This window comes from Bos indicus x Bos taurus, chromosome 7 (assembly GCF_003369695.1).
Source record: "Bos indicus x Bos taurus breed Angus x Brahman F1 hybrid chromosome 7, Bos_hybrid_MaternalHap_v2.0, whole genome shotgun sequence".
Taxonomy (NCBI): Eukaryota; Metazoa; Chordata; class Mammalia; order Artiodactyla; family Bovidae; genus Bos; species Bos indicus x Bos taurus.
Genome location: NC_040082.1, coordinates 12,626,957 through 12,650,503, shown reverse-complemented (window position 1 = coordinate 12,650,503; position 23,547 = coordinate 12,626,957). Strand labels below are relative to the sequence as shown.

General features: G+C 47.1%; 1 protein-coding gene across 1 annotated transcript in view; it reads left to right on the top strand.

Moving 5' to 3' along the window:
- The first annotated feature begins 217 nt into the window (after nucleotides 1–217).
- RGMB (repulsive guidance molecule BMP co-receptor b) overlaps nucleotides 218–23,547 on the top strand; it is a 29,009-nt gene continuing 5,679 nt past the window's right edge. Inside the window, exons 1-5 of the mRNA XM_027545537.1 lie at nucleotides 218–399; nucleotides 718–971; nucleotides 1,989–2,064; nucleotides 5,689–5,978; nucleotides 11,138–11,646. Coding sequence (XP_027401338.1) covers nucleotides 2,060–2,064; nucleotides 5,689–5,978; nucleotides 11,138–11,646 — 804 coding nt within the window. The 5' untranslated portion in view covers nucleotides 218–399; nucleotides 718–971; nucleotides 1,989–2,059. The remainder of the gene's footprint in view (nucleotides 400–717; nucleotides 972–1,988; nucleotides 2,065–5,688; nucleotides 5,979–11,137; nucleotides 11,647–23,547) is intronic.

The following is a 23,547-nucleotide window of genomic DNA, read 5'->3' as shown; positions in this document are numbered from 1 at the left end:
TGCAGACAGATTCTTTACCAACTGTGCTACCAGAGAATCCCCTCTCTCCCCTCGTGATTCCCAAATCGTTGTCCTAGGTTTGTCTTAAGCTATAAACTCAAACCCCTTTTAGAGGGACGGGACAAATGGCTGGATTCCTTATTTCAGCGGAACTCCAGAGGACCAATACTGCCCCCCCCCCCCCCCCCCCGCCTAGTTTAGACGTATTAGGAAGACACTCAGAGGTCGTGTATGGAAAGGGAGGAAGGCATTTAGACGCCGCTGGTGGGCAGCGAGAGAAAGGGGGTGGAAAGCTGGGCATCCGCGTCTGTGCGGCAAAGCGCAGAGTAGGAACCACGTGCCCACGTTCCCAGCCGCCCTGCCCTGGCGACAGCTGGCACAGCCACCGACCGGGAATAGGTTGGTGCGGGTTGGTGCAAAATGCAATGCAGCCGGCGAGGAGGGTGGCTTTGGCCGAGTGAAAGGCTCTTTGTGCCGGCCCGAGGGGTGAGGGGAACGCGGGCGAGCAAACCTGGAGGCTGGGGGTCCTGGCCCGCCGCTGCGCGCCCCTCAGCTGCCGCACTGCACAGATCCGGTGCGCGCCGGCAGGGGGAGACGTGGAGGGGTGGGGTGGAGACCCCCTAGATTTGGTCTTTGATAACGAAAGGAAAGAGACAGCAGCTTGGAGAAAGCGAGAACGCAGCTAAGGGCTTTTTGCCTCCCGCCCGCCTCCCCTAGGGAGCCGGAGAGATCGCGGCGGCAGCAAGGGCGCAGCGCCTCACCGGGCGCTCTCTCACAGTCGGGGAACCGGGAGGGCGAGCCCCCAACCCTATCCCGGGGCGGAGCCCCCCTGGAGCCCCCTGGTTCCCGCCGCCCCCACCGGGGAAAGAGAATCGGGCGCCGCGCTGCCTCGCTCAGCGCCCCGGCCGCGTGGCTTGCGGCTTATTTTCCCAGCTGGCAAGCGTCGTGCTGCAGACAAGGGAATGCCTGTGGTGAGTTGTTTATTTTGTTGAAGTTTGTGGTGGGCCAGAGGGCCGGGGTTGGGGGGATGGCGAGCGGCAGGCAGCGACCGGGACTGTTTTGTTTAGGTCTCCGTCCACCTGTGTGGTATAAATCTGCCCGCCTCGGGGCGGCGGGGAGCCAGGGTGAGAAAAGCCCAGCTCTGCAAAGGCCCCTTCTTGCCACGTGCAGACCTAGAACCGCACTGGATTCCCCACTCCCGGCGTCGGCTGGATCCACCAGATCCCGGCGAAACTGCCCCCCCCCACCCCCGACCTTGCTCAGTGCTGAGAACGGGGCTGGCGCCCCAAAAGGGGAGTCAGCACCCGCGACCCGGGCCCAGCTGGCCGTCGAAGTTCCTTCCCGTGTACCCCCGCTGGTTCCGTGAGGCTCACAGAGCTGGAGGCTTTGATGCGACGGGCGCTCGCGATATCAGTGGGGACTTGTTGGGGCTGTTTCCCGCAGCAAGTCGGTTCAGCGGTGTCGGGTCTGCCCGTGATTACAGTCTGGGGATCTGGGTTGGCCAGAGTTTCCCTGACTTGAAGCCGGGGGGGAGGAAGGGAGAAGGTAAGCGGTTGGCTCCCGGGGGAGCCCAGAGGAACCCCCCTCCCCTCACCTCCCCGCCACCAGGGGCTGATGGCAGACGCGGCAACGGCTGCGTTTGCCTGGAAGAAAAGCCTTAAATACATTAGCGGGCTGGTAAAGCTTTTAAGGCCTTCTCGGGAATGAGTGGCTGGCTAATGAGAGGTTAATTCTGTTTGGAAGGGAAGGCTGCGCTGGTTTCCTGAGATAAATGGACAGGAAGCGCATTACCTCCGCGCGCTGGCAAGCGACTCCCAAATGCTTTTTGCACCTGCCGCTCTGAGCAGCGCGAGCCGCGGCTGAGCCCGCAGGGATCGCGGGGGCCAGTCGGGTTCGAGCGGGTGATGAGCCCCACGCACGCCCTGGGCCCTCTCCTTCCGGGGGCGCAGCTCTTACCCCCGGCCCTGGAAATCCTCTGTCACACCCAGGTGCTGCGTGTTCCGGAGCTCAGGGGTCCCCCGATCCCGCCAAGCCCCCTCCAGGAGCGGAAGGGTTAAGAATGATGTAAGTACGATACACAAGCCTCTAGCCGCCGCGCTGTAGGACTCCGGGCTTCTTCTCCCCGGCTTTGCTGGGGAACAGTGGGGAACCTTTCCTCTAAAATGGGTGGCACACATCGCAGCCCTGGGTCCGATTCCTGGCTCCTCTGTCCCGGGGTGGTCTGTTAGAAGAGGGTCCTGGTAGATTTCTGGAAATGGAGATTCTGTATATTAACAGGGGAACAGTTTAGACATCATGTAAAGGTTCCCGAAAAGAAACCACGTCTGTTTAGAATCCATTAATGTTGCTGGCGTGTGTTTTATTTCTACTCATTTGGCACGTTCATACTATGAGATGCTTTCCTGTGTCCCCTAATTGTACTGTTCTGGTTTCCTCTTTTCTTCCTGAAAATAAAAAGGAAGGAAGGAAGAATACAAGGGGCAAGAAACGGGGTGGATTTGTTTGAATTGTGCAAGCTGTCACGTCACGGTTTTATTTTTTATTAAAATATAAAACTTTTGTAAGTCATCGATTTTATGTTTATGTTCTAGCTCCCTCTCCAGATTTTTCTTCGTAGAGTCTTAAAAGACTCCTTAACTTGCGGCATACTAGCTGGGGAAGTAGGTACGCTATAATTGACCATTCACCACGCTCTTGCTTCCCAAGCTGACTTCGGATCTTGTTAACAGTCCGCATGTACCCGGCGAATGTGTCAACTAACCTAATGTCCTGAAAATAAGAACCACCTTGCGGTTTAATTGTGAAAATTAACATTTTCCTCTAGCATACTGAACACTTATGCAGCAATTAAAAAATGAATTCTTAGGCGTATAAATCTTGGGCTTGTCAAATGTTTACAACAGAGGAGCAATAAAGCACCTCAAAAGAAATGAAGTTTTTCCTCTAAAGAACAATAGTTCCATTTCAGGACGCTAGGACGTGCAATGACTCGGGGGTGCCCTCTGTTGGTAAAATCTAGAGCAACCATGTACTTAAGGAACAAGATATAGGAGGGAGAAGAGGAAAGGGAGGAAAATTACAGAAAATCAGGAGTGAAAAAACTCCTGAATTTGATCCTTAACTCTTGGTTATATGTTTTAAAGTATGGTCAATAAAGTGGGATTCTTCTTTCATAGGAGTCGAATTAAATCTTGGGTTAAGGAAGAGGAAACATTAGTCTGTTAGCAAAATGCTTTGGAAGATGCTGTTTACATTTGATTACTTTGAAAAAGAGGTTTACCAGGGTTTCATTGACTTCATTTCATTAGTAATATGTAGTAATTGCAAGAAAATCAATTTGGGGCTTAACAGTATTTACTTCACAGTATCACCTAAAAATCATATCACATAACTCCCCCCCAAAAGTCATTTCTCCAGGCAACTCTGAAGCTACTATTAAGCATATCATGGATACACACAAGACTTGGGTTATATCGTGGGCAGTGAAAGGTATGTTTACCACTTGAGTCATCATAGTATGTAATAAGTAAGTAATGAAAAGTTGCAGTAAAAATAGATAGGCATCCTTCATTAGGGAGCTAGTGGTTTGTATAATTCAGAACGTGTGTAATGAGGAAGCTGGAGTGATGGAAGGTTTGCCCTCAATTATCCTGGTCCATTGACTGGCACTTTTTAACATGTGGAATACTAACATGTCCGTGGTTGATACGAAAATTCCTAAATTAGGGATTCTGAGTAATGTAGCAGGTAGAGTTGCAGACTGCGACTTGGATATAAGTTCATTTAAAATGACAGCCCACTGCCGTTTGCGGTGCTGCGGTGCTGTGCCAAATCGCTCAGTCGTGTCGGACTCTTTGCGACCCTACGGACTGTAGCTCCGCCAGGCTCTTCTGTCCAGGGGATTCTCCAGGCAAGAACACCTGAGTGTTGGAGAAAGGCAAAGACAGGACAGTATGAAGTGGCTCCTGGCCTTTGAGGCCGTTCTTGAGATTAGATACCACTTCACACCTGCTGATAACAAATTGGAACCTATCATCGACCTCATAAAACATGCTTTCCTGTATCTCTGGAAGTCTCCTTTCCCGCCAGCAATTGGTTTCCCTCTCATTTTTGGAGCCATCCCATCGCAAAAGTAGAAATGGACCTGCTATTGAATTAATTTGCTAATAGACGATGAACATTTGTGGAAAAGCCACGGAACAACAACAGATCATGGTATAAAATTACACTGCATTAAAACTCACTATCCTCATGAATCTAACTACAGTGTAACAGAACACGTAGACGTTCCCCCTACTCTCAGAACCCCCTCCCCAACTGCTTTCAGGAAGGGAAAAATGTCAGAGTGACAGGAACACCAGCTGCCCGCGAACTCCACCAGGGAGCTGGTGGCTACCTTCCCAGGCCATCCGATTCGTTCCGGACCACGGGTCACATTCGCATTTCCAACGCGACTGGCTTTACCAAAAGTCCCGAATCGGCTCAGAAGGCGGTGGCTTTACCAAAAAAATAAAAAGACTCATTTGAAAACACCCTGATGCTGGGAAAGATTGAAGGCGGGAGAAGAAGGGGCCGACACAAGATGAGATGGTTGGATGGCATCACCGACTCGATGGACGTGGGTTTGAGTAAACTCCGGGAGCTGGTGATTGACAGGGAGGCCTGGCGTGCTGCGGTCCACGGGGTCGCAAAGAGTCGGACACGACTGAGCGACTGAACTGAACGGAACTTACTTTAAAAAAAAAAAGTCCACAGCGGGCTCAGAACGCGGCTCAGCAAATGCGATTGGCCTCGAAGGGATCTACCGCCGGGCGCTAGGCATAAACGCGCCCGTTTCCTCCGAGGATCCAGGGCTGTAGGGCAGGGACAGGGTCGAGGGCTGGTGATCTAAATAAATGCGTTACGGAGAGGGACGTTGAACCCGATCACTTTCCTTCTTGGAAAGGCCAAAGGCCGGCTTCTTTGTAACGACGGAGCTGCCGTCGCCCGTCTCCACTGGGCGTGGGACGATAGTACATTGCAGGAGAGGGTGGAGGGGAGCGCGGAGGCCGCAACCAGCAATAGGGAGGCTGGGCCGCAGCGCCGCCGACCGGACCGGTGGAGGGCGGGACGCGGAACTCGAATAACCCCGGGGAGGCTGGGAGCAGGGGGCGGGGGCCTGGAGGGGCGGGTCCGGAGGGCGGGGCGGGCGCTTGGGGCCCTATGAGTGGACGACTGCGTCCACAGCTCCCGCCTCCCTGCCAATGGAGCTAGAGGGGGCGGGGAGTGGCGGGGCGGGGCCGGCGCGGATTGGCGGGGCATCGGGAGGGGCGGGGCGGCAGTGCGGGGCTGAGATTGATCGAGCGTGGGGGGCCCCGCGGCACAGAGTGATCTCGGCAGCCGGCGGCTGCGGGCCGCCGCTCGGGGCTCCGTTCGGTGCGTTTCCGCGCCCGCCGAGCCCACGCTGGCCCGGGGACGCCCCGCGCGCGCGCTGCCGGCCGGGCTTCGCACTCGCTCACCGTCTTTGTGTCTTTTCCTTCCCCGCCCTCCGCTCTCTTCTCCCGCCCTCCGCCCGCCGACTCCGGCCGCCACGATGCCTCCGCTCCCCGCGGCCGACGCCGCCGACGCGCTCCGCCCGCGGCGCTCGGCTCGCTTCTGCTGCTCCTGCGGCGGCGGCGGCGGCGGCCCGCGTCCGACGCGGGGCTGAAGGAAGAAGAAGAGGAAGCGGGGCGCTCCCTCCGGCCCATGCCGCCGCCCCGGCCCGGGACCCGCCACGGCGCCCGCGCCGCCGCCCTCGCCGGAGCCCACGAGAGCTGCATGGACGGGCATGGGCTTGAGAGCAGCATCGCCCTCCTGCGCCGCCGCCGCCGCCCCAGCCTCCGCCGCCGCTGCCGCCGGGGCTGAGCCGCGCCGCCGCCCCCGCCGCCGCCCCGGGCTCGGCCCGCCGCCCCTGGCGCTGCTGCTGCTGTTGCTGCTCAGCCTCGGGCTGCTTCATGCAGGTATGGGGGGCAAGCGCGCGGGTTGGGGGTGGGGGAGCCGCCTCTAGGGTCAGGGGGGCTGGGTTCCCCTATCCCCCCACCCCCGGGGGGCAGAAGGCGCTGGCCGGGGCGGGAAAGGCCTCCCCAGCTCCTGACCCGCACTGTGGCCGGGCTGGCGGCGCGGCGGCAGGAACACACCCGCCAACCGAGCGGCGCGCCCAGGGCACACGGGAGCGGCCTTTCGCCCTGCCTCCCCGCCAGCCCGCCCGCCGTCTCCGCCTTCTGCTCGGACCGTGGATGGATCTCTCCTCTCGCAGCCACTTATCAAAGATGTAGCGCGCGGGCGGGGGGGGCTGCGCTCCCGAGACAAACGTTCCGGATGCTCTATTGCTTTCTGCATGGGTGTTTTTACTGAAAGTCGGGCTGGGATCAGGTTTCCGCCGCCGCCGCCGCCGCCTCCTAGGCTGGGGAGACCAGGAGCCTGGTTGCTGCTGCCGCCCTGGAGTTGGGGGTGGCGTCGAGGCGAAGAAATGGCACCCGATGGGAAGATAATTCTACCCGTTTGAAAACCTGGGGGTTCATCTCGAAGTCACTTAAGACTTCTTTAAACTGGGATCACTTTCATATTTGCGAAAGCCCCTTTTAATTTCAGCTTTCACCCCCTCTTTGGAAAAACTTGGTGCTTTGTGGCTAGCCGCGTGTTTTGGGGGGTTCCAGGAGAGTGTGACCGATCTCTTGCCTTCGGGAACTTCCCCGGTGGAAGCAGCAGTGAGGAATCTGTTCTTAGCGAAGAAAAATCTTTTTGTCTTAGCGACGATGAGCCTTCTTGCGTGTTTTGCCTGTTTTTCTTTTTAATATCTTTTCATGAACACAATGATGTATGTCAGTTATATCTCAAGAAAGCCGGGGGGGCGGAAATCTAGAACGCCCTTTATAAATAAGTACCATTCCTAGCAGCATATCTAGACAAAAAGTTTTTTCAGTGCCAAATTGAAAAAGACAATCTATCTTTTAGTTTGAGAGCACCTAGAGCATTAGATACGTTATCCTTTGAGATCTTTTTGTCCTGTATTTGTGGGACAGCAACCACAACACTCTGATCTGGAGAATACTGAACTGTAATGCCACCCAACTGTGCCAGAGTTAATTTTTATTTATTTATTAAGTCATACCAGCGGTGTTAAAAATCCGGGAGGTCTTTTAAGTAATGGGGAAAAAATGTGACATTTGAGCAGACGACTAAATTTAGTTTTGCGTAACTTTGCATTGTGATGTAACAGCTGCATTTTAACACTGTCTCTTGTGGAAACAGACTGAAGTCTTAATAGAGAGTGTAAATAGCAAGTTTTACAATGATGAAGGTTTTTAATTAGTGATTTTAGAACCTTAGAAAATAAAGTCAGTCTGCTCACGGTTGCGTGGAAAACTTTTTATGACGTGTCAAAAAATATATTCAGGAGTGTTTTGTGTGGGAAAAAAAAAGTGTCCATAATGTCAAAGTGTAGATTTCTTGAAATGGAAATTGAGCTGGTGGGCAGGACTGTGACCCTCTTGACTGCTTAGATGTTGTTTCCTTTAGTTGCCATAGGGTCCTGTAACAGGATTGGAATGTGGTCCTTGAAGCTTTCTTCGATGGCCTCTGAAAGGCCTAAGAAGTTGGTTTAAAGGTTTAGAAAATTAAGGTGCCTGAGTTCAAGAACTTGGAATGTGAAACTCCTCTCAGTATCCTAATGTGGTCACACTGAAGTCCCCATTAGATTCGACCCAGAGTTGCTGTAGTGAGTGATATCTGTGGCTAGATTGTTGGAATGAAGCAATTAATCTGGTTTTAGGAAAGAGGGCTCCTTTGGAGAGAGTTCTTTGAAGAATGGTGCTATTGAAATGCAGGGGTTGTGTCTCCTCAGAGCAGCCAGCCTCACCTCATGCTCTTTACAGATGGGCCACCATATGTTTTATGCCCGGATCCTTATAATTTGCTTCCACACCCCAGATGGCTCTGCGTTGCACTTAATTCATTTCAGCATATCTCATTTCTTTTATTATAATCTGATGATTGGGCTGCAGATTCACTCGTGCAGGCCTGACATTGCGGAAACCGCCTTGAATGGTGAGGTCTTTATGTCTGCATCATTCATGAGAGCTCTAGACTGACAAATCCTTTAGTAAATTTCATTTACTGGGATGAAAATACGGTCACATCATAGATGGTATGATTTGAAAAAATAGATCTGTAGCTGCAGATTTTGAATTCTGCCCTTGGGAAATGAAAAGGATACTTTTATTCTTTTTTTTTTTTCTTAAGCAAACCTCTACACTTCCTGAATGGAGATCCAATATGGGAGTTCCTTGCTTACTCATATACTTCATGGTTTTCTTGGCTGCATCCTTGAAATTGCTTCTGCTCTGCATTGTCTTGGCATTTTGACAGGAGGCTTACTTTACCGCCTCTTACAGGCAAAGTGTGCATTGTCATTATAAATTCATGAAGCCTGGATATTTCTGGGTGTATGCTGCAAATTAGTCATTATATACAGGAGCCTGTGATGGGGCTGAAACTGCTGACCCACATGCACTTTCTCTCTGGTTAGCCCTCCAACATCCCACCATCTCTATTCAAAAAGTCTGTTAGAAACCTCATCCAAAACAAAGGAATCCAAGGAACTGTGTTTTGTGTGAGATTTCTCAAAGGAATCAGCACCTACCTGCTATGAAAAAGGGTGTGGGGAAGGGAGGAAGGGAACAAAAAAGAATCTGGGAGTCTAGATTCTGCTTTTTCTTTCTAAACAGTTGCATCTGCATTTCCATGCTGGTCTTACTTTTGATATTTTTATGACTATTTGAAATAATTATAAGTAAGTGTACGCTCGGCTACATTTTATAGACCATAAAAAGAACAGAATAGGCCCTGCAAGTTTAGCGGAAAGTTCTTGTGTTGTCATTTATGTGTTGTCCAAAAGCTGTTCGTTACTGAATGAGCCTTGGCTCATATATTTATTTTCTTGCTTACTGCTTGCTATGAATCTGATTTTAAAAGAAAAAGAGAAAAGATGTTGCTGTTCCTGAAGTGTGTGTGTGTGTGTGTGTGTGTTCTTTTTTTTTTTAAGCTATCAAGTACTGTCTTGAGAATCAGAAATTTTGTTGGGGGAATGAAAATGAGATTTGAGGAAAGGCACATGTCCTGTGCTTCATGCTGGCAGTTTACAGTCCAGCCAGGTCAAGCCCTTTAGTGTCCCTTTGTCTTGATTTTCCCATCTGTAAAATGGCTTTAATACCACTTTGGGGGTTGTTGGCTGGTTTTATTTTTTTGTTTCCACTTTTGCCTTTTTGAGTAAAAACAGTTGAAAGATGATTTGATCTACTTTGTAGAGAGGAATTCTATAAATACTAGAGCTGCTTTTGTCAACTTTGGAATGAGAAAACATGAAAGAGGCCAAATGCATAAAGATGCATCTGTGATTTTTATTTAGTGCCTTTAACAGCTGTAAATTCACAGCTCCAAAATATTAAAATATTTTAATCTTCTCTTTTCCTTGTGTTAAGTCAGATATCCAGTCTTGACTACATTTTCCCTTTTTGGTTTTGGAAACTTAGGGATGGTTGGGGGAGTGCCTTACGAGGTTGTCATCGACTCCTCGTTTCCCCAGCTGATGCCAGGAACAAAGATTACAGGCTATTTCACTCATTTAAAAGCAGTTTACTACTGAAAAGACTAAAATATCTTTCTACGATGATTATTAGAGTTAGTTTTAAGTCTTTATCAGATAATGTCCTAAATCTTGATATCATCCAGAAGTTTTGTTATGCCTAAATCTTGAATAATTACACATTTAATAATACTCTACTGACTGATGCACCCCCTCGGATATTTCATGCCTAGAAAAGATCACAGAATTTACTTTCGAACAACCTATTCATTTCTCAGATGAGGAACCTGACTTGAGATTGAGGCTCCTCCATAGTTGAGGTACCTATAAAGAATGTGCAGGTAACACAAATAACGTGTTACAGTTCATTTCTATAAAATTTGAGGTGGACAATAAAGAAAATTGTTTTTCTTTTCCGTGTGTCTGGTGTTCTCCTTTTAAGGAATACAATATTAAACTGATTAGTATACACACTGACCTAGTATTGGCAGTTCATTGTGGGTTTTGTGCTTTGAGAGATTTTACAAACTTTTGTATAAAAAGCTAGGGGCAAACCATAATTTGAAAACTTACTGTTTAAATAGTAGGGCAGTAATCGTGTGATTTTTCATTACTTTATGTTAGCTTTGCTTAAATCATTAAGTTTATGTGAATCATTGATTTAAGGGGGAAAAGTAGTTTTATATATACTCAAAGAATTCTGTCTCTGGTTCTGTTTCTAGGAAAAAACATGGTTGGTGGGATCACCTGTCAGTGTTGTGTACATTTTGAGTTAGCATACTTTTACTGTGAACTGTTGAGGAGCTAGAATCCTGGGGGATTGATGTTATGGGATAGTGAATACCTAGCTTGGTCAAATCAGTCACTCTATTTTTTTAAACGATCATTTACACTTTGTAGAAACCAAGGGATTATGTGTGTTAATTTATATGCAATTTGTTGGTAAATATTTCTCAAGAAAGACAGAATAACTTAGTACCTGGATTTTTTCCTGATATTCTTGCCCTGTACTAGAGTAGAATCAGGTAAAGGTGTTTTAACTAATCACGCTATAATTTAGGAGTTTCCCCTCCCTGAAGTGTGCAGGCTTTACTCATGATTTTGTGTACAGACTGTGCTTTTCAAAGCAAATTACTTACGCAGTTTTCAAAATCAAAACAAAGTTCACATCTTTGACTTGGCCTTAGAGCAAAGGGATCTTTCTCAAAATCTGTAAACAAGAGCAAAGTTGATAAAATATTTCCTTTATCGTTCCCTTGTAGTTTAGCCTAAGAACACCTGACTAAACTCCTGTTCACTCGCAGTGGCCCGCGCTTTAGTTGTTAAGTTAACCAGCTGCATGCAGTGGTTCTTCCAGTGGCTTACTTTGTGAGAGACCAAGAAGCCACAATGCAACCCTATTTCTGAAGGCCTTCTTAAAATAGGAGTATAGGAAATAGAACAAACAGTTCCCAGGGGAGAATGTCCTTTTCTCATGCAGCTCAGAAAGTTGTGAAGCCTTTTAAAAACATTTGGTCTTAATCGTCTTTCTCCTAGGTGACTGCCAGCAGCCAGCCCAGTGTCGAATCCAGAAATGCACCACGGACTTTGTGTCCCTGACCTCACACCTGAACTCCGCCGTCGATGGCTTTGACTCTGAGTTCTGCAAGGCTCTGCGCGCCTATGCTGGCTGCACCCAGCGGACTTCCAAAGCCTGCCGTGGTAACCTAGTGTACCATTCTGCTGTGCTGGGTATCAGCGACCTCATGAGCCAGAGAAACTGTTCCAAGGATGGACCCACATCATCTACCAACCCAGAAGTGACCCATGACCCTTGTAACTATCACAGCCACGCGGGAGCCAGAGAACACAGGGGCGGGGACCAGAACCCTCCCAATTACCTTTTCTGTGGCTTGTTCGGAGACCCTCACCTTAGAACTTTCAAGGATCACTTCCAGACATGCAAAGTGGAAGGTGCTTGGCCACTCATAGACAATAATTATCTTTCAGTTCAAGTGACGAACGTGCCCGTGGTCCCTGGATCTAGTGCTACTGCGACAAATAAGGCAAGTGTACTTTTTTTTTCCTTCTTCTTTCCTTCTGTAACTTTCAGATGTTTGATTCTTCAGACGACTGGAACTTCTGTTGGCCAGCTCGGCACAGAAGGTGGATAAAGGATTAAATGAAAGTTACTTGGTAAAAAATTTTCTCACTGGAATTCTTGTAGGTCTAAGTTTAAATAGGCAATGATATGAAAAATAAAAAGGAAACAGTGAAGTTGGGTTCTCTAGGGAAAAGGCAGGCCTGTTTAATGAAAAAAAAAAGTTCTTTTTTTCCAGTGATGTCATTTTTGAGTGCAGATGTGTGTGGCTCTTGAAGAAATCCACGTTCAGATTTATCAGATGACTGCAGTGGGTGTTCTGAACAAAGAACGCCGTGAAACCTAAGAGAGCGACTCATCAGGAAACCTTATTGGAAACTTGGAAGCTATAGTAAAATGTGGTGACCAGGGAAGTTAAGAAGTGGATTTTGCAGAGCAGTAATACCTAATTCTGTGTAACCTCAGGATAAAATTTAAGTCAACCAGAGGGGAAAACTGACAAAATTAAGCTTACCGGGTCTAGCTGCCATTGTCTGTGGTTGGTGTTTGTTCATTTTAAAGAAACTGATACTGATGAGGGAGCCTCAAAGCCAGCATTAAGGCACCAGAGTCTTAGTGCAAACAGGTGGCGAGGAGCTGTGACTGGGTTTCCAGTTGTCAGGCCAAACTGATTCAGGCGTTAGTAAACAAAGAGGTCCAAAAGGGTTTTCCACAGAAGTGGTGTCCCAGGGGCTTCCCTGGTGGCTCAGTGGTGAAGAAGAACCCACCTGCCAGTGCACGGGACACGGGCTCAGTCCCTGGTCCAGGAAGATCCCACATGCCTCCAGACTACTAAGCTCATGCACCATATCTACTGAGTCAGAGCTCTAGAGCCCGTGTCCCCCAGCAAGAGAAGCCACCACAATGAGAGGCCTCACAGCTGGAGATGACCACCCCCCACTCTGGGCATCTGGAGAAGGCCTGCAGATAGCAAGGAAGACCCATAAACAAATTTTCTCAAATGTTTCTAGTGTTAAAAAAAGTGTAACAACAAGGAACCAGCTCCTTGGCTGTCTTCTCCAACTATAAAATCGCACATACAGGTTTTCTTATTTTGTATCATTTCATTTTGTTTATTGTAGCTTTTCATCAGTTGGGTTAGATTAAAATGTAATTGACAGCTAGCACGCTTTTATAATACTTAAGGACTGTTCTCTTGATTCCAGGCCTTGCCTCCAAACATATGTAGCATAGTTTTTTAAGTGAATTTAAATTATTTAACTTGGCATTTTGTGGAGGGAATTTTAGCACACTTCCAGAGACTGTATGGAGACACCCTGGGGTGTCACAAATCTAAGATTAGAAGTCATCACCCTGAACAAGGGAGACTATACATTGGTCTAGACATCTTAGGGGAACTTAAAACTATTTACACTTCAATTCCCAATAAAACCCAAGGTTGCCTTTCCAAACCTTATGTCTCAAATAAACTTTTCTTCCTCTGGATTTTGCAAGTAGATAATTTTTCCTGTCTGTATATTACAATATGTATTTGCTATATGTTATAAAGTTGATAGCTGCAAAGTCATAAGGTAAGCAATGAGCAACAATTCATCATTGCAGACTCAAAGGGCATAAAACCTGGTAATAGTTTTTGAAAAGACATGGCACTGAAAATTCAAGAAGGCAATTCCATTGAAAATGCAGAAAATCATCAATTTTGCAGATAATTGAGGGCTTGGAAGGGTAGCTTTCACACGATACTTTTGAGATTCATAAGTGCTGTGTGCATGGGAAAATTTACAGTTGACCCTTGGACAACGTGGGTTTGAACCCAGCCAGTCCACATATGTGGATTTTTTTCAGTAGTAAATGCTACAGTACTACGTGATCCCTGCTTGGGTGAATCGGGTACAGAACCCTGTATACAGAGGGTTAGCTATAACGTTATATGTGGATTTTCAACTGCCCAGGGGTCATTGCAACTAACTCCCCTGTTGTTCAGGGGTCAGCTATATTGTTTCTTTCACAAGCCCAGAGTTTTATTTTCCAAGCCTTCTATCCAGTCACATGTCACTTCTATTTGGTGTTCAGCCTTTCAAAAATGTACTTTTTACTGATCGTGTTGAAAATATCTGGGGACAGCTGGTTGCCTTATGAGTACGCATAGTATATGAATGCGACAGTTGACATTGAAGTACTTTAGATCATTCTATTTCAGTTGTGGTTGAACCTATCATAGTTTTTAGCAAATAACGTAAGTACAATTTGTTTTCTCCCTCACTTTGGTGAGGATCAAAGGTTTTACCCTTTCTAGAAAGGAGGGAAAAGTTATCTATCTTTTAACATAAATTCAAGCAGACAATGAGAATGTTTGGTCTTTAATTGCCCTATGGGAAAGTATTCCCCCCACATCTGGTGACCATGCTGTTCAGCAACAAATTACTCTATGGCTTCATGACCTCCAGTGCTTGTTTTTTTTTTTTTTCTTTTCTCTTTTTGTAACTCTCTCCAAAGCTGCCCAAAAGCGTGTGAAGATTACTGTTTGAGGGCCTGTCTCTGTGTTGGTATGGCCTCTGCTGGTGAAGCCAAACAAAGACCTAAAATCTTGCACTGCAATTCCTTCTGCTGTACCCAGGACCAAAATAAAACTTTTTTAAAAATTTCTAAGCAGTGAAAACAATCCACTCCAGTATTCACGCCTGGAGAATCCCATGGACAGAGAAACCTGGTGGGTTACTGTCTATGGGGTCCCATAGACTCGGACATGATTGAGTGGCTAACACACACACACACACACCATGAAAAAAATGCGATGCTGAAACTATTGTGTCTAAACAGCCATTCATTCCACCATCCTCAGCACAAAAGTAAAGCACTGGACTCAGGTATTTGGCTCAGGCAACTCAGTCCTGGGGCCGTGGGCTTCCTGAGCAGGCCATCATCTTCAAGGCTGCCTTTGTGAGCTCTGCCTGTCCCCTGAACACCCAGGTTTCCCTCATCACAGAAAGACAAAGCTTAGGGGGGAAAGAAATCTAAACAACAGAGGGAAAGAAAACGAAGTCATCTCTGGTCAGTTCAGTTCAGTTCAGTTACTCAGTCATGTCTGACTCTTTGCAACCCCACGGACCACAGCACACCAGGCCTCCCTGTCCATCACCCACTCCTGGAGTCTACTCAAACTCATGTCCATTGAGTCGGGGATGCCACCCAGCCATCTCATCCTCTGTCGTCCACTTCTCCTCCTGCTAGCTAAGCCTTTCTTCACCAGGCCTGCAGTGCTTGATGGTGTGGTCTCATCTCCCCTGGTCCACGTCCTCTCCCCCTTCCCAGCTGTGCACAGGTACACCTTCTCAGGGCCAAGGCTCCGGGCTGTGCCCTGCGCCAGCCTGTCTGGTTCCCTCCCTTCCCCAGAGTCTGTGTGCTTGGCCACCTGGCTAGCTCGATGCGTTCCTAAAGGGGACACCAGGGCTGTTTTTCCCCCCCTCCCCACCGCGGGGGCTGCCAGGGCTCCTTGGCACACCTGCACACATCTCTGCTAAGATGCTTGTCCACTCTGGGCCACCTTCCCCATCTTTGTCTACAAGAGGCGGGCAGCTTCAGACCTGCAAATGCTCTGCAGAAAAGATATGAGAGAGGGGATGGGCTGAGAACGGGCAGGGTTGGTTCTGTGGGAAGGAGCACTGTTTATGTGTTTGGGGCTCCAGGGGGATACAGTGCTGTCTTCTCTCCTGATCCTCACACAGATAAACAAGCAGATCATCCGTGGAGGGTGCTGGGCAGCGTACCTTGTCTTCCACGTTCTCTTTGCCCACCCCTCAGTCTCAGCTTCATGTTGTGTAACTATGTATCCCTGTTTATGTGGATCTAAGAAGGAATTGCATATGCCATGATTGCAGAAGGCAATTTTGGTGTGAATTATTTCATAAAAAGATTTTGCCCTTCCCAAATGGAGTCCTAGTAGCATGTATGAAAATCTCCAATCTCTCAGGTGCATTTAAAATGGTTTCCCTAAAATTTCAAGGATGCATTTATTACACATCTAAACAAGGGTCTTTCCTTGTAGCTCAGTTGGTAGAGAATCTGCCTGCAATGCAAGAGACCAGGGTTTGATCCCTGGGTCGGGAAGATCCCCTGGAGAAGGAAATGGCAACCTATTCCAGTGTTCTTGCCTAGAGAATCCCATGGACAGAGGAGCCTGACGAGCTACAGTCCATGGGGTCGCAAGAGTCGGACATGACTAAGCAACTAAACCACCAAACAGTGGCAGTACTTTTAACAATTATTTTATACAAATAACTTGTGTACTTTTGCTTTGTCTTTCAAACCTTTCCTTTCAATGTAATCATATCCTTTCTTCAACATTCTAGCTTGCTTATCCTATTCTTCAAAGTCAAGGAAACAACATTGCAAGTAGGAGGGGATATTGAGATGACAGCCAGTCCTTTATAGATCTTCAGACCCTTCTATACTGCATCCGTTAATGAGAGAAGGTGGTTTACCTTCAGGCAGTTTGGTTTTGGGGAGGAGGTGTGTTCCTTGTGCTTAACCAAGCCAGGCGAGTGGACACTCAGGTGCTTCGTACGTCCTTGCCGCTGCCCCAGGCCACCCGCTGTGGTAACCCATGGGCAGCAGGGCTCTGTGCCTATCCAAAGCATGAGAAGAGAGCCTGTCTTTCAAAGTCCATAAATATCTGTACTTCTGGAGCTGTGGCTACTTGCTGAGAGATTTTCCTGGAAATCAGCACTGGCTGATGATACTGGAGATACAAGAAGTCTTGAGTTCCTGGGCTCCATTCTCGCTGGCTGCCCACAGTGTTCCCTGGTGATAAAATGTCCTTCTCTTGTAGGGTCCTGGAGCACGAGTTGGGTCCTCTCCTGCTTTTGATGCCCCTTAGCATGCCCTGTTGTTCAGCAGGAGAATGTGGGCATGTAAACCAATGTTCTGGGTCATTCTCTGTTGGTTATAAAGTCAGAGCCAGATGTGCCTCTGTTGCAAAGCCTTCCAAGGATCTTTTTTTTTTTTTTTTAGGCATATCTCTGGATCAGGCTTTGGGAATCTGTCCTCTTTTGACCCTAAGCCTAGTGGATTTTTTTTGTAGCTAAGTTTTTGTAACCAGTTATGTTTTTAGTATCTTTATGGAGACTCTGTGAGCTGCACAGTGGTGATCATTCTTATTTTTGTCCACTAAGGAAGATGCCTCATCCTCTTGTGTACAGAATTAGGTTTTGAATACAGGGACACTGTCCTTGCATGCAACACTGTTACAGAGGCAATACACTATTCTTTGAGAATATAGATTCCTTCCGGGAGCACACAAGTTGCCTTGCAGATTCATTGTAACTAACCCTTAAAATCTGAGATTGTTCTTTGTTATGATTATCTGTTAATACAGATAACTCTTGCCATCTTTAAGTTTTGCATCTCATCCTGGTCCTCCTTGTTTTGCAGAAATGTCTTAAAAATTACAAAAAGTTGCAAGATCTATTGAGCTATATTGTTGAGATATATTGTAGAACAGATGGGAAAGAAGTTTGCAGTTGTATAGCTCCCTGCGCAGTATACTGTGTTCATTTGTCGGATAAAATGTACTGTTTAGTGTTGCATTGGAAACCTCAAGCATTGACGGGCCTATCGTGTCTGGGAGATGCCGAGGTGAATGTAGTCTCTGCCTTAGTCTAAGCTCATAACTAAACTTTGCTGCCTTCATGTCATGGAGAATTGTGGGGTTTGTGTCGGGGGGTAGGGGAAAGCCGTTTTTAGGGTTTCTTTTCAGAACACTGGGGGCCCATGCTATAGGCTGGTTCCAAGTGCTGCAAGTTGCCTCCGGGGGTCAGGACCAGGAGGCTGGGCCTGAGAGATGGGCGGCTGTACCTTGGACATAACCCTGCCCACCGGCCACTGTCGCTGGTCAGTGTTCTCGCTCCCAGGACTTGGTACCGTCTCCCTTTTCACATCCCACCGTCAAGGTGGTCCCTCACCTACACCCACATTTCCTCACTCCTCTGAAATACCCTAGCAGGGTCTGGAATCCTGGTTGCTGTTGTTGAAAGGTAGTTGCTTTTTAATACCCAAAAGCTTGCTAGGGTAGTTGAGCATCAGAATCACCAGTTCTTAGTTAAGTTGATTTTTCAGGGTTCTGTCTCATCTTTAAGACTCATAAAAGCATGTCTTGGATAATCCTTATCCTCCCTGAATTTCTTTATTGTAGAGACAATATTAAAAGAAGAGTTTCTAGAAGAACAGACACCAGCTACAGTTGTTCCAGGTGGTGGTATTCCTGTTGGCCCTTTTCTGCTTCCTGCATAGCTCTGGTTTGTACTGGATTGTAAGGTCTTAGGCCCAGAAACTTTCACCTTCGCTTCATATAGTTTTCAGCAGACTGCCTGGGGGTGATTATATTTGGGCAAAGGAAGCAGAAGAAAAGGGGGCGACATTCTTAGCTTCATAATGTACCCTTAATGTGAATGATCATTTTGTGGGATGAAAACAGGCCTACCTGGCTTATTCTTTAGGCCATACTTGAACAAGATCTGCCTTCATTTTGTCCGTACAGATTGCATGTACTCTGGGTAGGTAGGCCTCTGTCTTCTCTCTGTTCCCTGGAAGGAAGAAATACATAAGGTGGTCAGTGAAAACTGTCTAAAAATGTATAAAATTTGTCTCTGTATACCTTGTCAGTTTTACATTTCGAATCTCTGCGTGTGCCAGTGTCTCCGTCCCAGACGTGGTTTGGAAGGGTGAAAAGGACCTTCCGAATCCCCCCTGTGTAAGTGACAGTAACCCAGCGCCTGCCTGAGCCAGCCAGAATTCCCTCCGAGTGCTCTGGGCCTTTGCTACTTTAAAACAAACCCACCGTCCTCCATAGTTTGAACCAGAGGCGCCCAGCCAAGTCTGATACACAGCTGAGCGTTAGAACTTGTTTTTCTGTCACATTTCCAAATGTCTCTCTCTGCCCTGTTAAATTTTCTTTGAGTCAACATTTTGAGAGGAAGGGGCAAGCAGGAAACATTGGATGGTTGGTGTTTTTTTTTTTTTTGGTTGTTGGCTTCAATTAATGCTAACCAAACAGTTTCTGCCCCTGCGGAATGTGGCGTGTAAAAAGAGTCATACCTACAGTGTCGAACAATGAAGCTGCTACCTTACCCGTTTCGTCTTTATTTGTTTTGACTGCAAGTAGAACTTGCTCTTCCACTGGTTTGGATTTTGTGTTCTCCTGGGTGCGGTAACTTCAGGACTTCTTAAGCTGCTCAGCTTGTCCTAAGTATAACAAGAATAGCCGCACACATCTAAGATGCAGAATTTAACGGGGGAGCCTTGCAGTGAAAACCCATTGCTGTTGGGTCTAGAAAGAACTTCAGATGAAATTGGGTCTGTGCAGAGGGGAGCTCAGTATGTCCAAGTGAGCTGGTTCTTTTAGGAGTCGGAGCCCAGAGAACCTTAGCTCCTGCTGGTGGGGTTGTCTCAGTGCTGGAGCTGACTGTGTACACTGGATAGGCTTAATGTGACAGCATTTAAAGACCAACTTCTCATCTGCTCTGCATGTGCCCCTGAAAAGGGTGTCAGTGTTTGCTCTTTCCTTTTTAAAGGTGTGAGTACACACACAAGCACACGTGTGTGTTTATGTGGGGTCCATGCCTTCCCCGCTCCCTGCCTCAGGAAAATGAAGACAGAAGGATATTGTTTTGGAACTTTCCAGTTAACTGGCTTCTTGGAATATATGGTCACCACCTCTAACCACCTTGTTCCTGACTGGGCTTTGCTTTTTTTTTTTTTGTTAATAGCCCTGGGAACCTGAAACTGACCCTAGAAGTGACAGAATGTGAGTGCATTGAGACCTTTAAGCCCTTTTGCTTTTTAAATTACCTCCCCCAACTGAAAACCGATCAAAGGGGCTGTGATTTCCTGATAATCCCGGTCGGTTTGGGAAACAGCTGTGCTGAACCTCAGCCCAGAGTGTTCACCCGGGGTGCTGCGAGAGCCTGGGGATCTGTGTGCCTCCCCCCACCTCCACCCAATTAGGAGGGAGATCCCAGAAAGCCAGACCTGCCGGGACAGATTCCTACCCCTGAGTGACTGCAGTAATTTTAGCCTCTGGTCCAAAGCGCAGCAGCTTCCCTGGTGGCTCAGAGGGTAAAGCGTCTGCCTGCGATGTGGGAGACCTGGGTTCGATCCCTGGGTCAGGAATATCCCCTAAAGAAGGAAATGTCAACCCACTCCGGTATTCTTGCCTGGAAAATTCCATGGACAGAGGAGCCTGGTAGACTCCAGTCCATGGGGTCACAAAGAGTCGGACATGACTGAGCAACTTCACTTTCACTTTTCCAAAGCGTAGCGGCAGCCTCGGCCTGAAATACTGTCCCCACGCGCCTGACTTCCCATCTAGAAGTCTAGCGAGGGCCTCCTCACAGTGCAGAGACGGAGCGGAACAAGCAAGAAGGTCCCCCTGGAGTTCTCCGGGTGCCGGGAAGGCCAAGGCACCCCAGGCCTCCCCTCCTCCCTGTAAACTCTGCACCTTGTGCCTCTGGCCTGTACAAGGAAGCTGGCCCATTTCCCTCTGAGCCTATTTATGCTTCCAGCCTTCCTTGTTTTAAATGTACAAAAATCACTCTTTGGATGTCAACTTTTTTTTTTTGTCTGTCGCTTTTATGTATCATCCTGGGCCTGCTTCTCTCTCTCTCTCCCCCCTTCTCCCTCTCTCTCTGTTTCTCTCTCTCTTGCATGCTGTTTCCAGCCACGGAGCTTAATGCTCCCCCCTGGACCACCCTAGCAGCCTCAACTGTGGGTGTCCTTCTCCTCTGGTTTGGTTTCTTCTTTCTCCAGCTGCTGCCAAGATCCCCTCCAGCAGCCAAGGCAGCCCTTGTTCCTGCATGTATTACCTAGGGCAACCCTAAGAATAAATAAGTCTGATCCATTCTGTGTCTCTGGAATCCTGTGAGTGCTGCTACCGCAGAGCTCGGTGGAAAGAAACTCGAGAGGACAGAGAAACCTATTTGGGTATCTTTAGGAGGCTGTAGACTTTTGTAGTCTCATTCAAGCCTGAAAAGGAATCTAGAGGGAAATTTCTTCTGCCACCCTCCTCTGAAACTCATGTACCACTTTCTTCCTGTTAGCTATCTTGTCCTGGCCCAGTGAAGTGACTTAAACTGTGCTTTTGTAGATGTTGAATTCAGACTTCCTGTAGGTAGATAGCTGATGCTAGGCTGAGTTGCAATGGTAAAGTTACACTTGTTTCATTGAGTTCATGCCTTCCTGGCAGATTTTTTTTGTTTCTTTTTTTTTTTTTTTAGTTTTTCAGGAAAATGATCAATGACATCAATTACTGACCTCCTTAAGTATGGTCCATGTACTCTCCAGAAAGTTATTCTAGACGGATATGCTTTTATTTCCTACCTCATAAAAAGGAGTGAAAGCCAGAGTTCTCCTCAGCCTAACCGAGATCCTTCCTTAGTGCTTCGGAGCTTCCTAGTCTCGGACTTCTCAACATTGAGAAACATTGGCCCACTCGAGTTAAGATGATGTGTTTTAGAGCTGGTGATAGAGCATGTGTGTTTATTTCTTTGAAACACACGCGCTCGTAGGAATGATCTTTGTGTTCAGCTCTGAGGACTAAGCAGAGGCTGTATGCCGCTGACCTGGTGAGAGCAAAGGCCATGGGCACAGCGTTCTCTGATTTCTCCCACAGTCATCTGTTTTTTCAACCTATAATTGCACCCAGAGGATCTGAGGAAGTAGACACATCACCTAATTACATGAAATAAAATTAATCTTAGCTTTCTTAACGCAAGCAGAATTTTAACTGGATACCTGTCAACATTGGGTTTCCCTGTGTTCCAGGCTGATTTCCTGTGATTTTCAGTTTGATTTGCTGGCCCATCTTAACCCGAGAGCTGGAGCCCCTTGTCTATAAAAGTCCCAGTTCTGGTATTAAGAGAATTCCAGTAAGGTCCCACACATGCAGTGCCAAGTGGTCTGATTTAAACCCCGATAAACATTTCTTCCAAAGAATGATAAGCATAAATAGTTCAGGGCACAGCCTGTGGGGAATTCTGCTGTTTGAAAACCTCCTCACAGCACTGTGCAAGGCTGTTGAGCTTGGAGAAGCTCTGTGCATTGGCAAGGCAGTGCCTGGTTCTGTGGGTGACCTCTCTTTCATTTAGTTCATTTTTATTTTTATTTTTTTTCCTGATGGAAAGGAGAGGCAGGTGCCTCTCAGTGTTGGCATTTCACAGCAAACCCTAAATCCTTTTTGCCTTTCTCATGTGGAAAGGTTGATTTGTAGCTGCTGTCTTGCTTCTCCTAAGAGACCCTGTAGGTGGTAAAGATCTCAGGGAGTGAAACATTAAAAATGAATGAGGAGACTGGAGTAGTGTTGTCTGAGGTGGAGGTTGGGAGGAGCTGGGCGGGGAAGGTTTAACAAAAGGCATTGATGTTTTAAATGCACAGAAATGCCATCCATCAATAATAAATGGTGTGGCATAGAACAGATGTGCCAAATTGAGTTATTACAGCATATGGATCAGTTCGTAGAGGGGGGAAAAGTAAAGAGCATAGCTGTTTTTAAATTATCTGTTTAAAAGCTTTAGAATACAATTTTGAATGTCCTATTGTGACCCTCTGATAGCTGCTAGCTGGGAATAGAAAACGTGTGGAATTTCCAAACATTTCCATTAACATTTGAGTTTTTTAAAGGAAGAATTACTGAGAGTGAATAAATTTTATTTAATTTTTCTGAAAAGGAGGATAGAATTGGAAAATGAATTTCTGGCCCTTTCTGGTTAAGTGCTTGCTTTTTAAGACCTCAGGTTGCAATTGTATAAGGGATGAAAATACCTTATACAACTTGTCAGGGACTGTTTCCTAGTGTTTTCTACATTTCCATTGCTTATATCTCTAGGTACCTCTTCAATATCTACTTAAACTACAGAGGACCACTCAGGAAACCTCTCATTCATTACCCTCAACATCTTGATTCAAGGGCTGATTCTATACATAGACTCTGAGAGCAAATTATCTCACCTAAAAGAGAAACAACTAGAGAAACATCAACTTCCTTGTCTTGTAGAGAAAGTCACTTCTAGGAAATTCGACAGATAGACAAAAATGCATTAGGTAAACTGGAATATTTTGTGAGTGTAGACAGTAACACAGAGGTTAAGCTTTAAGTTTCACCTATCTTCCAGAGGTGTGGGAGTTACCTGTTGGTGTCACAGGTAGAGCAGCGGACAGTAAGGTGAGAGGCATTTGAAATGACTCCTGAGTTGGAATTGGTGTTTTTAATGAAAACAGCGGAGACTTGGTGAGACAGGGAACTATTCCATTCATGTTAATATTGACCCTTGCTTGCCTTTGTTGGAAACTTGTTTGGAATTGGATCTCTCTGCTGTGTTGTCCCAACAAAACTAATTCCTCTGTGTTTTTCCTAAGGCGAACTGAAAAGTCCTAAATTGTTACAAATAAGGCCAAGTTGGTTTAAATTTGAGGTTTGTTAGGTTGGAAGGACAAATGGCTTAGCTGTTGTAGAAGAATTCAGTTACTCTGAGCGTGGATGCTCTGGTTGAAAATGAGGACAGCGGCTGTATGCGAAGTCTGTTACTCTTACTGTAGCCATCTGTATTAACTTGCAGTCCAGTCAGGTGCAGAATTTACTTGAATTAATCTTTTCACCTCCAAGAGATCCCAGCTTGCCTCTAAAAAGCACTTGTCAAACTGTCTTTAGAGTCACCAAATAAATCTATTTTATAGTCCCATTAGATATCTAGCTCGAAAAATCCCACTCGCTCTGGAAGGTCGTATGGTTGGATGCACAGCAAATTTCCTGAAATCATCTCTGGTACACCTCCTTCAGGTTGTTAGGAAGGTGTTGAAATGTGAGAAGGCTGGTCAT